This window comes from Perognathus longimembris, chromosome 8 (assembly GCF_023159225.1).
Source record: "Perognathus longimembris pacificus isolate PPM17 chromosome 8, ASM2315922v1, whole genome shotgun sequence".
NCBI lineage: Eukaryota > Metazoa > Chordata > Mammalia > Rodentia > Heteromyidae > Perognathus > Perognathus longimembris.
In genome coordinates, this window is record NC_063168.1 from 56,998,444 (window position 1) to 57,014,567 (window position 16,124).

General features: G+C 40.1%; 1 protein-coding gene across 1 annotated transcript in view; it reads right to left on the reverse strand.

Moving 5' to 3' along the window:
* Nucleotides 1-983: 983 nt before the first annotated feature.
* The window catches only part of Yipf4 (Yip1 domain family member 4), a 16,833-nt gene continuing 1,692 nt past the window's right edge, over nt 984-16,124 (reverse strand). Inside the window, exons 2-6 of the mRNA XM_048353175.1 lie at nt 13,432-13,585; nt 9,124-9,295; nt 5,805-5,882; nt 3,450-3,563; nt 984-2,027 (exon numbers count right to left, since the gene is read on the reverse strand). Of these exons, the coding sequence (XP_048209132.1) occupies nt 1,890-2,027; nt 3,450-3,563; nt 5,805-5,882; nt 9,124-9,295; nt 13,432-13,585 (656 nt within the window). The 3' untranslated portion in view covers nt 984-1,889. The remainder of the gene's footprint in view (nt 2,028-3,449; nt 3,564-5,804; nt 5,883-9,123; nt 9,296-13,431; nt 13,586-16,124) is intronic.

Sequence of the window (16,124 nt, forward strand, 5' to 3'; positions counted from 1 at the left end):
CTATCTGGCTCCAGATTGCCGAACTTTGTGGGGTGAGAGTGCAGGGTCAATACTCTGTTTTTGGGGTGTTTTTTTTGGCTAGTCCTGGGGCTTGGACTCAGGGCCTGAGCACTGTCCCTGGTTTCTTTTTACTCAAGGCTAGCACTCTCTACCACTTGAGCCACAGCATCACTTCTGGCTTTTTCTGTATATGTGGTGCTGGTGAATCAAACCCAGGGCTTCATGTATGGGAGGCAAGCACTCTACCACTAGGCCATATTCCCAGCCCAGGGTCAATACTCTGCTATGGGGCTTGCCTCTCATGTATAGAGGCCCTGGGATTGATCCGCAGCACTAATACATCTCAAAATCCCCAAACATAGTCTATGGTAACAAGTGACTGGCCCACAGGGATCTCTTAGGTGTGTTACCTCTTCTGTAGCCACAGATCCTTCCTTCCTTCTTAAGTTCTAGAATATCTCTGGTGCTCCTCGTATAATGCTGCTTTAAAAGAATAGCACTGCAATTTTCAGCATTGTAGCTCAAAAGTGCTCTGCATTTTTCCAGTGACTATCTTTTCGGGCTTGAAGGGAGAGTTTGGTGGTAAGCATGCTTACTAAGCATGTATGAGGCCCTTGGGTCAGATCCTCAACCTCTCAAAAGATAATAAGCTTTTCTTTCCGTGTGTGTGTGTGTGTGTGTGTGTGTGTGTGTGTGCACGTGTGTGTAGAAATGAGCTTGATACCTTTCTAATTTAGGCTTGCTTCAGAGGTACTGTGTAGCTGGTGAACACATACCAAGAACATTACCATACTGAGGACAGCGGTGAATTCTTCCAGATAAAACCACAGGGATTTTCTACTTTATGAACACAAATAAAACATTTTCATCTACTTTACAACTTCACTAATAAAAATTTCTTGATATTTTCCTTAGCAAAAACTGTACATTTGTTAAGATAGTAACTAATACTCATTAAAATAATCAATTAAAACAAGACAAGGTGTTGTAAAACAAAACACACAGCTGGAAAACATTTTATTTTCTACTTCATATAACATTGGTTAGGACCATATGAATTTTAAGATCTCTTTCCTGCAATTTTTATGATTTAGGAGTAGCACTTAAAAAATATTTACTGATGCTATAAATATTACTGTTTTCCTATATATTAATGATTTTAATGACTGCCATATCCATTATACCTTTTGCTCCTTTGGTCAGAAAGAAAGCAAAACTTTAAATCAGATGTTTAAACATTCAAAATGGTTTTTAAAAGCATGTCCACACAAGCCAAATCTACATTATCTACTATTATTTTTTAAATGACATACAATTTAAAAAACAAATTTAAAATTCTCAATAAAAAAGATTGATGGCCAAATTAAAGAAGGTTTAAGCATCAGATTTAGTATCTTAATTTTAGGCTATTAAGAAATATATTTTGTGAATAAGAATTATTTCATAAATATATATGTATAAATATAAATATTTATCTACAGGATCTGCAATGTAGGAGAAAACTCTTTAAAGAAAAAAAATTGCACTTTTCGATTATTCGAACATTGTCAGATTTATCCTTCAAGTGAAGTATAATTGCCGATTCAAGGTGCTTTTGGCACAAGCTTTTACGTGAATATGACACAATCTTAAAAACACAATGCTTTCATATTTTATTCACTGGAATATGAAGAATCAAACAGAATTTAGGATTCTGACCAAAAAATCCCAGATAATTGTAATCGTGTAATTAAATACAAAAAATATTGTTTCAAAAAGACCTTAAACCTGCCTTGACATCTGGAATGTGTAAATTTATACCAGCAACATTTTCTTCAATCCCTTCAGCAAGAATTCCCAGCCTACACACAAATGTAATATCATTTTCTTCTACTCATGTATGACTTGACTCACACCCCAGTATATAAGGACAAAAAATAAATGTATAATAAAAAGATTGGATAAATCAGGAGAGGCTTTTTGGTCTTGAATTCTTCACCCACTAACAATGAAGCAGCACTGTAGGCAGCCCAAAACACACCAAACAGCTTAAAAAAAAAAGACAAAGGGCAGCATGTTAGCAAATAAATTAACTTTTGGGTGTCATAAAGGATAAAAATACTGTTTATGACATATAAAGAGACAGTAACAGTAAATAATGTTCATGTTTGCTTGATTCCTTAACTTCTGTATATGTGGTATATTTATTTTCTTTTCTTTTTGCCAGTCCTGGAGCTTGGACTCAGGGCCTGAGCACTGTCCTTGGCTTCTTTTTGCTCAAGGCTAGCACTCTGCCACTTGAGCCACAGAGCCACTTCTGGCCGTTTCAATATATGTAGTGCTTAGGAACTGAATCCAGGGCTTCATTTATATGAGGCAAGCACTCTTTCCACTAGGCCATACTCCCAGCCCGTTCTTTATTTTCTTTCCTTTTCTTTTTTCTTTTTGTTTGTTGCTAGTTCTGGAGCTTAAACTCAGGGCCTGGGTACTATCTCTGAGTTTCTTTTGGTCAAGGCTAGCACTCTACCACTTGAGCCACAGCACCACTTCCGGCCTTTTTTGTTTATGTGGTACTGAGGAATCAAACCCAGGGCTTTGTGCATGCCAGATAAGCACTCTACCAGTAAGCCACCTTCCCAGCTCATACGTGGTATATTTCTCTCACCACTAGGCCATATCCCCAGCCCATACGTGGTATATTTCTATCAAAACCATCTAATTACAACGATTTGGTATGCCTACTGAAAAAGAAATGTGGGGCTGGGAATATGGCTTAGTGGTAGAGATAACCAGGTGTATGTGCATGCCCACATGTATGCACTCATGTGCTAGTACAAGGACTAGAACCCAAGCACTTTACAATCTTGCTTTTCTTTCTTGGGTTCAAGCAACAAAAAAACCCACCAAAACTCATAAAACTAGACAACAATAAAGGGAAGGACCAGGATTTAAATTCAGGACTAAAATCCACATCCTTAATACTTGATGTTTAGTATATCAGCTTATATTTAACCCAATTCTAAAAGGAAGCACTGCTGGATATGAGTGGCTTATGCCTGTAATCGTAGCTACTCAGGTAGCTGAGATCTGAAGATTGCAGTTCAAAGCCAGCCCGGGCAGGAAAGTCCATGAGACTATTATCTCCATTTAACCACAACTGGTGCTGTGGCTCAAAGTGGTACAGTACAAGCTAGCCTTGTGCAAAAGAAGAGCTCAGGGACAGTGTCCAGGTCTAGAGCTTAATCCCCACAATGATTCCCCCCCACCCTGAAAATATATATGTGTGGGTGTATATATATACACATATATGTAAATAAACACAATTAGTAAAAATCAGTAAGGAAGGTCTCTGTTCCAAAATATTATCAACTGTTTGATAAAGTTTTCAATCATACTATTATTATCTAGATGACTATTATATTTTACTATTGGAGAAAGGTAAACTATATAATTCATACTGCATAACTTACTTTTATAAGTGTAGATACCACTTCAAATGATCCAACCACCACAAGTACTGGGGCTATGACAATGAGAGGAAGTAATGAATATCCTATAACTCCAAGAACTTGGCCATATGCAACCTGTGAATTGTCAAAATTTTAAGTAAGTATCATAGGAATTACAGTATTCATGTTAATCACTATAAATATGTATTCTTTTTTAAAAGTATGTATTCTTTATTGCACATGTATTAGTATGATAACTAAGAAATTATAAAGAATCATATCCACTGTATTTCACATTATCATAGTCCATCATGTTCCTGGGTCTTTCACAAACCGCTATGGTTTAATTAGATCAGTTTGCAAACTGTTTAAATCTGTATTTCTAGTCCTATTTCTGCTTGAACTCCAGAATTTTATATCATTTTCATTCTATTTCTTCATCATAGTAGCAACACATATTTTTATATAAATATTCCAAGTTAAAAATATGTGTAGGGGGCTGGGGATATGGCCTAGTGGCAAGAGAGCTTGCCTCGTATACATGAGGCCCTGGGTTCGATTCCCCAGCACCACATATACAGAAAACGGCCAGAAGTGGCGCTGTGGCTCAAGTGGCAGAGTGCTAGCCTTGAGCAAAAGGAAGCCAGGGACAGTGCTCAGGCCCTGAGTCCAAGGCCCAGGACTGGCCAAAAAAAAAAAAAAAAAAAAATGTGTAGGGGGGTTGGGAATATGGCCTAGTGGCAAGAGTGTTTTCCTCGTATATATGAAGCCCTGGGTTCGATTCCCCAGCACCACACATATAGAAAATGGCCAGAAGTGTTGCTGTGGCTCAAGTGGCAAAGTGCTAGAGTGCTTTTCTAGCATGCATGCAACCCTGGGTTTGATTCTTCAGTATCACATAAACAGAAAAAAGCCAGAGGTGGTGCTGTGGCTTAAGTGGTAGAGTGCTAGCCTTGAGCAAAAGAAGCAAGGGGATAGTATATGCCTAGGCTCTGAGTTCAAGCCTCATGACTGACAAAAAAAAAAGGGGGGGGGGAAGAGTGCCATGGCTTAGGTCTATAATCCTAGTACTCAATAAGCTCAAACAAAGATCACAAGGTTTAGGGCAGACTGGGCTACATATAGTGAGACTTTGGAGAATATATCTCAGAACAAAATAAAGCAAAGCAATCCTGCAATATGTGGAGAACAGTATTTATAGATGGTTCTCTAAATAAAATTTGCTTTTACGTTAAGATGTTGCATTGGAGATACACACATACACATACATACATACACACACACACACACACACACACACACATTTATTATCTCCTCTTGAAATTCCATTAAAAAGAAAGGGAAAGAAGTCATGCCTGGTGACTTGTGCCTATAATCCCAGCACTCAGGAGGCTGAGAAACGAGGATTGCTGAGTTCAAAGATGGCTAGCCTGGGATATGTAATGAGACCCTGATTCCCCCCAAAAGGGCAGAGGGCATGGGGGTTGGATACCTGGCCCGGTGCCAGCTTAGGACGTATGAGGCCTTGAGTTCAAACCTCAATCCTGCCAAGACAGGCAGAGAGAGAGAGAGAGAGAGAGAGAGAGAGAGAGAGAGAGAGAGAGAGAGAGACACACACACACACACACACACACACACACACACACACACACGGTGACTCAAGCCTGTAATCCCAGCTAGACTTGGGAAGTGGAGAGCAGGACCATCACAGTTCCAGAGGAGCCTAGGCAAAAAACTTAGCAAGAAAGCTGGAAGTCATGGCCAAATCTGTCATTCCAGCTATGTGGGAAGTTTAAGTAGGAGGAACACCATCCAGACTTACTGTGGTAAAAAAAAAATTTTGAAATGAGGGGCTGTGAATACGGCTTAGTGGTAGAGTACTTGCCTCCCATACATGAAGCCCTGGGTTCGATTCCTCAGCACCACATACAGAGGAAAAGCCAGAAGTGGCACTGTGGCTCAAATGGTACAGTGGTAGCCTTGAGCAATAAAGAAGCCGGGAAGAGTGCTCAGGCCCTGAGTTCAAGCCCCAGGACTGGCACAAAAAAAAAATGAAATGAAAGATGGCTCAATTATAATGCCTGGGAGCATGTGTTCACAAAATAAAACTACATAAGAAAATTTGTTTAAGGCTACTTGAGTATAACAGTATATACAGTAGATACACTGTATGTTCCCTGAAAAGTCATACATTATTTGATAAAAGATGGCATGTTTTCCTTCTCTCTTTACTTCTTGTAATAAAGCATGATATTGATACATTATCAGAAAGGAACAAATATAACTTAAAAACAATTCTGGCATAAGAAACATTGTAATGGCCATTCTTAGAGTATCTGCAGTAAAGCTTACCATAACAAAAGAAACTTTACTTACTTCTCCACCAAGAACTCTAGCCAGTAAGAAAATTGTCAGTGACCCAAATATCCAAATGGTTATAATCCATGAGACCACCTAAACGGGGAAAACACAATCATATAATTAGTAATTTTATATTATACTACTCAACAAGGTGATAATTTGTCAGGCATTCAATTCTCTGTCATTTAATACAGTGTGACACACCCAATCTCAGGGCACAAAAGAAACATCAGTTCTCTAGTATACTTGGTAAGAATGTGGTATGGTTAGGCACTAGTGGCTCATGCCTGTAATCCTACCTACTCAGGATACTAAGAATGGTGGTTCAAAGATAGCCAGAGTGGGAAAGTCTATGAAGCTCTTCAATTAACTACTACAAAGTCAGAAATTGAGCTGTGGCTCAAGTGGCAGAGTGCTAGCCTTGAGCAAAAACACCCCTGGGACAGTATCCAGGCCAAGTTTAAGCCTGAAGACCAGTACACACACCCACACACCCACACACCCACACACCCACACACACACACACACAATTACAGTATGTAAGACAATGCATAACCAAACTCAAAATGTACAAAGTATCAATTACCTAAAGAAACATTAGTAGTTCAAGACATATAATACAAAATGAAGAGAAAAAAGTATTTACTACCAATCCCTTCACTTGTAACATACTTTAGGGAAAACTTTCTTATGGCACATTGCCAGTCTTCTCTGGAAGTCTTTAAAACACACTTAACACACATTTTATAATAGAATATGGAAAACATTTCAGATTATTTTAATTCCTCAGGCTTAGTTTAATGAGAAAGGTAAATATTTAAAGGTCTGTCTTCTGGAGGGTCTACAAATAACATTTCACTACAAAAATAAAGATTGACTGCCTATATATGTTTCAAAATATTTCTAATTAAAGGGACTAAAATTCAAAGAAATGGTTGCTTCTAGAACTAGAGCAGGGGCTGGAATGTGGCTTAGTGGTAGAGTGCTTGCCTAGCATGCATGAAGCCCTGGGTTCGATTGCTCAGTACCACATAAACAGAAAAATCCGTCAAGTGGTAGAGTACTATCTTAAGAGCAAAAGAAGCTCAGGGACAGTGCCTAGGCTCTGAGTTTAAGCCCGAGGACTGGCAAAACAAACAAGAAAAGAACTAAAGCAAAGCAGGGCACCAGTGGCAGACACCTGTAATCCTAGCTACTCGGGAGACTAAGATCTGAGGATCATGGTTCAAAGCCAGCCTGGGCAGGAAATTCTGTGAGACTCTTATCTACAATTAACCACCAGAAAACCATAAGTAGTGCTGTGGCTCAAGTGGTAGAGCTCTAGCTTTGAGGTGAAGAGCTCAGAGATAGCTCCCAGGCCCAGAGTTCAAGCCCCATGACCAACAACAACAACAACAATAAAAAAAAAAGAAAGAACTAGAGCAAAACAACAACAACAACAAAAAAAAAACCCAACAACAACCAAGATTAGTCTGCAAAAATTTTGTGGGGTCAAAGAAAAAAAGTTCTCAAAAACAGGATGGATGAAAAACAAACAAATGAACAGGATGGATGGAGCTGAGCACTGGTGACTCATACCTATAATTCTAGGTCCTCAGGAGGCTGAGATTTTAGGACTATGGTTCAAAACCAGCCCAGGCAGGAAAATCTGTGAGAATTTTTATCTCCAATTAACTACCAGAAAACAGGAAATGGAGCTGTTGCTCAAAGTGGCAGAGTGCTAGCCTTGAGCAAAAGAACTAAGGGACAGCACCCAGGCCCTGAGTTTAAGCCCACAACCACCTCCACCACCATCACCAAAAACAACAACAAAAATGGGATGGAGGTGGGCACTTCTGGTTTGTTTGTATTTTTTATTGTATTGCTGATATACTTTTTTATTTGGTCATAGGGCCTGAACTCAGGGCCTGGGAGCTGCCCCTGAGCTTTTCCACTCAAGGCTAGCGCTCTACCACTTTGAGTCACAGTGTCATTTCTGTTTCTCTGGTGGTTAATTGGAGGGACTTTCCTGACTGTACTGGCTTTGAACTGTGATCCTCAGATCTCAGTCTCACGAGTCACTAAGATTACAGGTGTGAGCCACCAGCTCCCGGCTCTAAATACATTTTTTTTTTTTGCCAGTCCTAGGGCTTAAACTCAGGGCCTGAGCACTATCCCTGGCTTCTTTTTGTTCAAGGCTATCACTCTACCACTTGAGCCACAGCGCCCCTTCTGGCTTTTTCTGTATGTGGTACTGAGGAATCAAACCCAGGGCTTCATGTTTGCGAGGCAAGCACTTTACCACTAGGCCGTATTTGCAGTCCCTGAAATACTTTTTTTTTTTTTTTTTTTTTTTTTGCCAGTCCTGGGGCTTGGACTCAGGGCCTGAGCACTGTCCCTGGCTTCTTGTTTGCTCAAGGCTAGCACTCTGCCACTTGAGCCACAGCGCCACTTCTGGACATTTTCTGTATATATGGTGCTGGGGAATCGAACCCAGGGCAAGCACTCTTGCCACTAGGCCATATCCTCAGCCCCATGAAATACATTTTTGTGTTGCTGAATTTGTATAACCCTTTGCTACAGTAGTGACAATAAATTAATTAATTTCCTAATCCCTAATGGTAAAGAGTTATTTCTTACTCCCTAAAGCATGAAACTGGGAGTGAAAGAGTTATGTACATCCTGTGTTTGACAAAAAAAACCTTTACAGCATGATAAAGTGATTTAAATATCAATAGTAAATAAAAAAGAAATATTAATGGAATCTTTGTCATCATTTATGAAAAGGAGTGTTAAATTCAAAAACAAAATTAAAACTGAACGAAGAGCTGGGGATTCGTGTGTCACGCCTGAAATCTTAACTACTCAGGAGGCTGAGATCTAAGGATCAAAGCCAGCTTGGGCAGTAAAACCACAGTGGTAGAACTCCAGCCTTGTGCAAAACAGCTCAGGGACAGTGCTCAGTCCCTGAGTTCAAATCTAATATCAGCACCAAAAAATAAAGGAGATAACTTAATTATACATTACATATTAGGTTTCAAGGTCTTCGTTTCTTGGGGAGTTAGGAAGAAAATGAACAGCACTTCTAACCACTTCTGGCCATTGTTCACTTTCAGTCAGGTGGGAATAGTTTCATCTATTTACCTCAGTGCCATACAAGTATTATAACTTCCATATGAATGACAATATGGAAAATTTGAAAAGCATTAAGATATTCCTCATTTATTATATAACAGTTTTAGTAATAAATAAGACAAAGCATTTCTCAGATATACTAATATTACAGATTAACATTTGATGACAGATTTTTTAAACTCAAAAGATTTTGAATTTACATAAAATAAGCTATACTTACCCTAAACTGTCCATATAATGAGATCATGGAAAAGAAAAGAACAACAGCCAGAGGACCCCAAAAGTCAGGATTGTCTCTCACCACTTGTCTATTAAAACCAAGTGATGGCATTGGCATCAAAACACATCGGATTTTGTAATAGATATCCTTCAGGTCAATATCCAATTCTTCCCTATAATTTTAAAATAAAAAATTCTCAAAATACAATTCTGAATACTACAAGTTTCAAAAGAACTTAAGTTTAAATATGACAGTATGATATCCACAGGTCAATAAAATGCAACTGAAGTACCATATTTTACTGATTCAAAAACTCCAGCATTAGAGATGTTTCAACATTTCAACCTCTCTAAATTTGGGATACAGCATAAAATTGCTACTGTTTTAGAATTGTTAGGCTGGAGTGAAGTCCAATGTGTTCCAGATCTGTCTTTACTTTTGCCAGTATTCTGGAAGTACTATAAATTTAAAACAAATCTCAATAAAATTTATATAAAAATTGCTGCTTGAGTTTGGGAGGTGGAAACAGGAAGATGGGAGAGTTTTAGGCCACCCTAGGCTACACAGTGAGTTCAAAGCCAGCACGGATTACAGAAGTAGACTCTATCTCTATACAAGCAAGCAAGCAAGCAAGCTGGGTGCTGGTGTTTTGTTTTTGCCAGTCCCAGGGGCTTGAACTCAAGGCCTGAGCACTGTTCCTGTCTTCTTTTTGCTCAAGGCGTAGTACTCTTACCTCTTGAGCTACATCACCACTTCCAGCCTTTTCTGTTTATGTGGTGCTGAACCCAGGCATTCATGTAAGCTAGGCAAGCAATCTACTGCTAAGCCACATTCCTAGCCTCAGGGTGCTGGTGTTTTACACCTAGACTCCTAGCTACTCAGAAGGCTGAGATCAGATCCAAAGCATCATGGTTGAAAGCCAAGCTGGGCATTAAAGTCCATGAGACTCTATCTCTAAAATAACTAGCAAAAAAGTTTAGAGTGTGGCTTAAGTGGTAGAGTGCCAGAGAAGCAAGCAAGCCAAGTAAAGCACAGAGTTCTGAGTTCAAGCTCTGGCAGTGACAAAAAAAAAAAAATTAGCCAACTGCTGGTGGCTCATGCCTGTAATCCTATCTACTCAGAAGGCTGAGATCTGAGGATTATAGTTCAAAGCCAGCTTGGGCAGGAAAGTATGTGAGATTCTTATCCCCAATTAAACACTAAAAAGCCAGAAATGAAGTTGTGGCTAAAACACTAGCCTTGGGCACAAAAAATTCAGAGACAGCACCCAAACCTTGAATTCAAGTCCCAGAATCAGCACAAAAAAAGAAAAAAAACATTAAAATTAAATAATAAAGTCAGGCTTAGTGACTCTTGCCTGTAATCCTAATAACTACTCAGGAGGCTAAGATCTGAGAATTGTGGTTCAAAGCCAGGCTAAGGCAGGGTAGTTCATGAGATTCTTATCTCCAATTAACTGACCAGAAGAAAAAAAAAAAAGCCACAGGCTGTGAATGTAGCTTAGTGGTGGAATGCTTGCCCAGCATGCATGAAGCCCCAAGTTCAATTCCTCAGTACCACATAAACAGAAAAAGCCAGAAGTGGTGCTGTGGCTCAAGTGGTAGAGTGCTAGCCTTGAGCAAGAGAAGGTCAGACACAGTGCTCAGGCCCTGAATTCAAGTCCAGGACTGATACCAAAAGAAAGAGAGGAAGGAAGGGAGGGAGGGAAAGGGAGGAGAGAGGAGAGGAAAGAAAAGAAAAAAAAAGGAAGTAAGTTAGTTAAAAAAAAAAAGAAGAAAAAGAAAAAAGAATAAGAGGCAAGCTCTGGCAGGGTGCGGGTGGTTCACACCAGTAATCCTAGCTACTCAGGAGGCTGAGATTGAGGATTTCAGTTCAAAGCCAGCCAAGCAGGAACTTCCGTGAGACTCTTACCTCCAATTAGCCACTAGAAATCAGGAAGCGATGCTGTGGCTCAAGTGATAGAGTGCTAGCCTTAAGCTGAAGAACTCAGGGACAGTGCAGTGCCCAGGTCCAGAGTTCAAACCCCATGACCAACAACAACAAAAACAGAGCCAGGCTCTGGTGGCTCAGACCTGTAATCTTACCTACAGAGGAGTCTGAGATTTGAGGATCAAGGTTCAAAAACTAATACGAGAAACTTTTTTTTGGTCTGGGACTCAAACTCCGTACCTGACACTTTTGTTCACTGGCTGGTCCTCCACTACCTGAGTCAGGCTTCTAACGCCTCTTATCTCTAATTTTGGTAAAAATCAAAATGGAGGGGCTGGGGATATGGCCTAGTGGCAAGAGCGCTCACGTCATATACATGAGGTCCTAGGTTCGATTCCCCAGCACCACATATATAGAAAACTTCCAGAAGTGGCGCTGTGGCTCAAGTGGCAGAGTGCTAGCCTTGAGCAAAAAAAAAAAAAAAAATCAAAATGGAAAGGTGTAACTCAAGTAGTAGAGCACGAGCAGAAAAAGCTAAGCCAGAATACAAGGCCCTGAGTTTAAGCCCCAGTACTAACAAAGGAAGAAAAAAAAAAAAAAGGAGGAAAAGAAGACAAAGAAAATAAAAGCCAGGGGCTGGGAATGTGGCTCAGTGGTCGAATGCTTGCCTAACATGCATGAGGCCCTGGGTTCTATTCCTCAGTACCACATACACAGAAAAAGTCAGAAGTGACACTGTGGCTCTCCAGTGATAGAGTGCTAGCCTTGAGCAAAAGAAGTTCAGAGACAGCGCCCAGGCCCTGCTCAAGTCCCAGGACTGGCAAAAAAGAAAAGAAAAGGGGCTGGGAATATGGCCTAGTGGCAAGGGTGCCTGCCTCCTATACATGAAGCCCTAGGTTCGATTCTGTAGCACCACATTATACAGAAAAGGCCAGAAGTGGCTCTGTGGCTCAAGTGGCAGAGTGCTAGCCTTGAGCAAAAAGAAGCCAGGGACAGTGCTCAATCCCTGAGTTTAAACCCCAGGACTGGCAAAAAAAGAAAAAAAAAAAAGAAAAAGAAAAAAGAAAGCCAGATGTGTTGGCACATTCTATACTATAATCTCAGCAAATTGGGAGATTCCATCAGGATGCCATTCACTGCTGGCCTCATACAAAAATCCAAAACCCTATCCAGGAGGGAAAAAAATATGTAAAAAGGAGGGAAAAAAATATGTAAAAAGTACTGGGGACATAACTCAAATGGTAGAGCCCTTGCCTAGTAATACGCATGAGAAGCTATATTCAAGCTCCAGTAAATGTCAAAAAACAAACAAAAATCCCATAAATACCAAAATTTCTGCTTCAGACCTTTTGGAACTATACTGATAATTCTGATTGTAAATCTAAAGGAAAGCCAGTGTGGGGTTTATATTCTAATGGAAAATTTCTATCTTCCAACATACAAACCAAGTGCCATATTGAGAAATTGTTCTTGATGCTCTATATGTAGGATTATTTCTCATTACTCTTTCCATTAAGGAAATAGTCTCCCCACCATCAGTACTTTTCTCTGCTGGTTATTTTGAGATATGGTTTCACTTTCTGCCTGGGAATGTGCTTATTTTAGGCTTTCTATCATAGCTGGGATTGTAGGAATGCACCACCATCTACCTTTGCTTCACAGAGCTACAAAGAAAATTATACACACACACATTCTTATCAACAGTGCTCAGACTAAGTTCAAGTCTCAGTATCAGCACATACACACATACATACAATTTTGGAACTCTTATGGGTGTGTGTGTGTGTGCGTGTGTGTGTGTGTAGGGGTGTGTGAGTGCACGAGCGCCCCATCCTGGGGCTTAAACTCAGGGCTGGCCACTGTCTCTGAGCTTTTTTGTGCTCAGTGTTAGTGCTCTACTGAACTCTTTGGTGGCTAATGTGAGATAAGAGTATCACAGACTTTCCAGCATACTCTGGGTTAAAACTGTGATCTTCAGCTCTCAGCTTCCTGAGAACCCAGGATTATAGGTGTGAGCCACCAGTGCCTGCCAAAAATTTCCTTTAAACTTAAATATGAACTGTAAACACCATACAGCTTATTTTTTTTTTAAGACTTCAAGATTACTTGAGATAGCTGATACCAGATAAAGAATCTGGAGTATTTTTCTACATGTGTGTGCGTGGTACCTGATTTAATTCTGGTCAGTCAAAAGGCTTAAAGTCATTAATGGTTCAGTTTTTTAAATTATTTAGTTAATACTAAAAACTCCTAAAGATTTTTATCATGTAGGTTATAAAATTTCCCACAAAGGTTTAAATAAAACATTAAAGAATATCAACATCTCACAAATTAGATCTTAGAACAAAAATACATATATATTACATTATTTCTACATACAAAAGTGGCTTGTTATCTTCCGGATCATCATCTTCAACTTCCAAAAGCCAACCATACCCTCTTTGTCTCAGAAATGTGGTAGCTGTAGATTCTTTGATAAAATCACCACCGAGGTTTAATTTGACATCTGGGGATGCTATAGAGCCACTGAGATCTTAGGAGAAAAGAAGTAAAACTTAAACCACGTAAAATGTAAGATTCTTACCAAGAAGGAACATATTTCAAATAGTAATTATTTCACAATATTTGCTATTGCATACAAGTGTGAATTTTATATTTGATATCATAGTTTTTAATTTTATTTTTTGCCAGTCCTGGGGCTTGAACTTAGGGCACTGTCCCTGAGCTTCTTTTTGCTAGCCAGTGCTCTACCACTTGAGCCACAGTGCCATTTTTGGCCTTTTCTGTTTATGTAGTGCTGAGAATTCAGGGCTTCATACATGCTAGACAAGCACTCTACTACTAAGCCACCACATTCCCAGCCCAGTTTTTCCTTTTATTTTATTTTTAGTCAGTCGTGGGGCTTGAACTCTGGGCCTAGGCGCTGTCCTTGAGCTCTTTAGCTCAAGGCTAGTGCTCTACCACATTGAGCCACAGCTCCACTTCCCAGTTTTTTTTATTTTCTAAGAATAAAATGAGCTGGATGCCAGTGGCTTGAGCCTGTAATCCTAGCTACTCAGGAGATCTGAGGATCCAGGTTCAAAGCCAGCTGAGGTTCAAAGTCGGTCGACCAGGCCGGAAAACCATGAGACTCCTATCTCCAAGCAACCACCAGAAAACAGGAAGTGGTGCTGTGGCTCAAGTGGTAGAGTACTAGCTTTGAGCTGAAGAGCTTAGGGGCAGTGCCTAGGCCAAGAGTTCAACAAGCCCCAGGGCCAACTACAACAACAACAAAAAAAATGTGGTCTCAAGAGCAAGGAGAAGGGGTGACATTGTCCAAAAAGAAATGTACTCATTACCTGACTTATGTAATGGTAACCTCTCTGTACATTACCTTTATAGTAACAATAAAAACTGAAAAGTTTTCTTTAAAAGGCTGCCCTCTTGGGCTGGGAATATGGCCAAGTGGTAGAGTGCTTGCCTCTCATAGATGAAGCCCTGGGTTTGATTCCCCAATACCACATATATAGAAAAAAGCCAGGAATGGCACTGTGGCTTAAGAGCTAGAGTGCTAGCCTTGAGCAAAAAGAAGCCAGGGACAGTGCTCAAGCCCTGAGTTCCAAGCCCCAGGACTGGCACCAAAAAAAAAAAAAAAAAGCTGCCCTCTTATCTGAAAAATATCCAAACCAAAAATGGCTGGCTTAAGTGGTATAGCAAGCCCAAGATTCTGAATTCAAATCACAGAACTGCCACACAAAAAAAGTAGTGTTTCACAGAACTTTAAATTCTACCGGAGTTTTTGAGAACTATCATTACAACATCAGCTTAAGCGTCAATAGTCCTATCACAAACTTGTTTCAACAACTCCTGCAATTAATTACAATAAAACTTTACATTCTGAAGCTAAGTCTTAGCCCAACTACTAAGCTAGAAAGCAAGTCATTTATATGTTCTGGGTCCTGGTTTCCTATTGAAATTTCTTTCCAGGGTAAATAACTAATGATTTTTGACAGTTTTTGTTTTGTTCTTTTGTTCTCTTTGCAGTACTAAAGAACCCAGCTCCTCAAATACACTAGGCATCCAATCTACCACCTGGATGCTCAGCCCCTTAAAAAGTTTCTTGTAGAATTTTCTCAACTACAGATAAAGTTCACATAGTTTTGTATTCATTATCCTCCCTCAACTAAAATTTTAAAATATTCCAGTAGATACTACCAGAATCGTCATAGTTAAAAATTCTCTTAATTTTACTTTGTTTTATATGTTGATATTAAAAGCACTGGAATTTAAAATTCTAGTTCTAATATATACAAAGAACACTTTTGCTTGATTTAACAAAAGGAAGAGTTATAGGAAGAGTTATAGTGTTATGGGGTTTGTGGGAAGGGATTCCTCGTCCCTCCAAGAGTCCACTCCTCATGAGGTGCCAGACTTTGAAGTCAGGCCCCACCACGTGAACCCCATTTTAGAATCGAACCCTGAGCCAATCAGATTTGTACCTGTGTTCTAATCTTGCTTGCACAGCTGATTGTTGTAACCTTGTTCTTTGCCTTTATAAGCCCTGTGTAATCACAGCTCGGGGCTCCCTCCTAACCTCCGCTGTGTCGGTGGGTAGGACGAGGCCCGAGTTGGCAGCTCGTTAAATAAAGCCTTGCCTTGCCTTGCTTTTGCATTTCGGAGTGTCTGAATCTTGGTGGTCTTCTAGGGGGTGGTCTTGCGACTTGGCACAACACTCAGAGACAGTCTCAAGCAAAAAGATGGGTTTATTGGGGAAGCAAAAAGCGAACTGCCCGGCCAGGGACACAGCACAGACTCGGGAGCTGAAACCGAGATAGTGAAAAGCGGGCTGACTGGCCAGGGACACAGTGCAGACTTGAGTGCTGACACTGTGACCTGGAGCAGTCCTCAAATTGGGGTTTATAAAGGTAAAAGTGTAGCACAGATGTAGAAGGCTGACGCAGGGGGTAGGGTAAGGAACAAACAAGTTAAGCAAGCTATTTACAGAAGCAGAATTTTGGGGTCATGTTGACCTAATCTCCCCTCAACATTTCCTACCATGTTTCCCTAGTCAAGATGGAGTCAGCTCTACAACA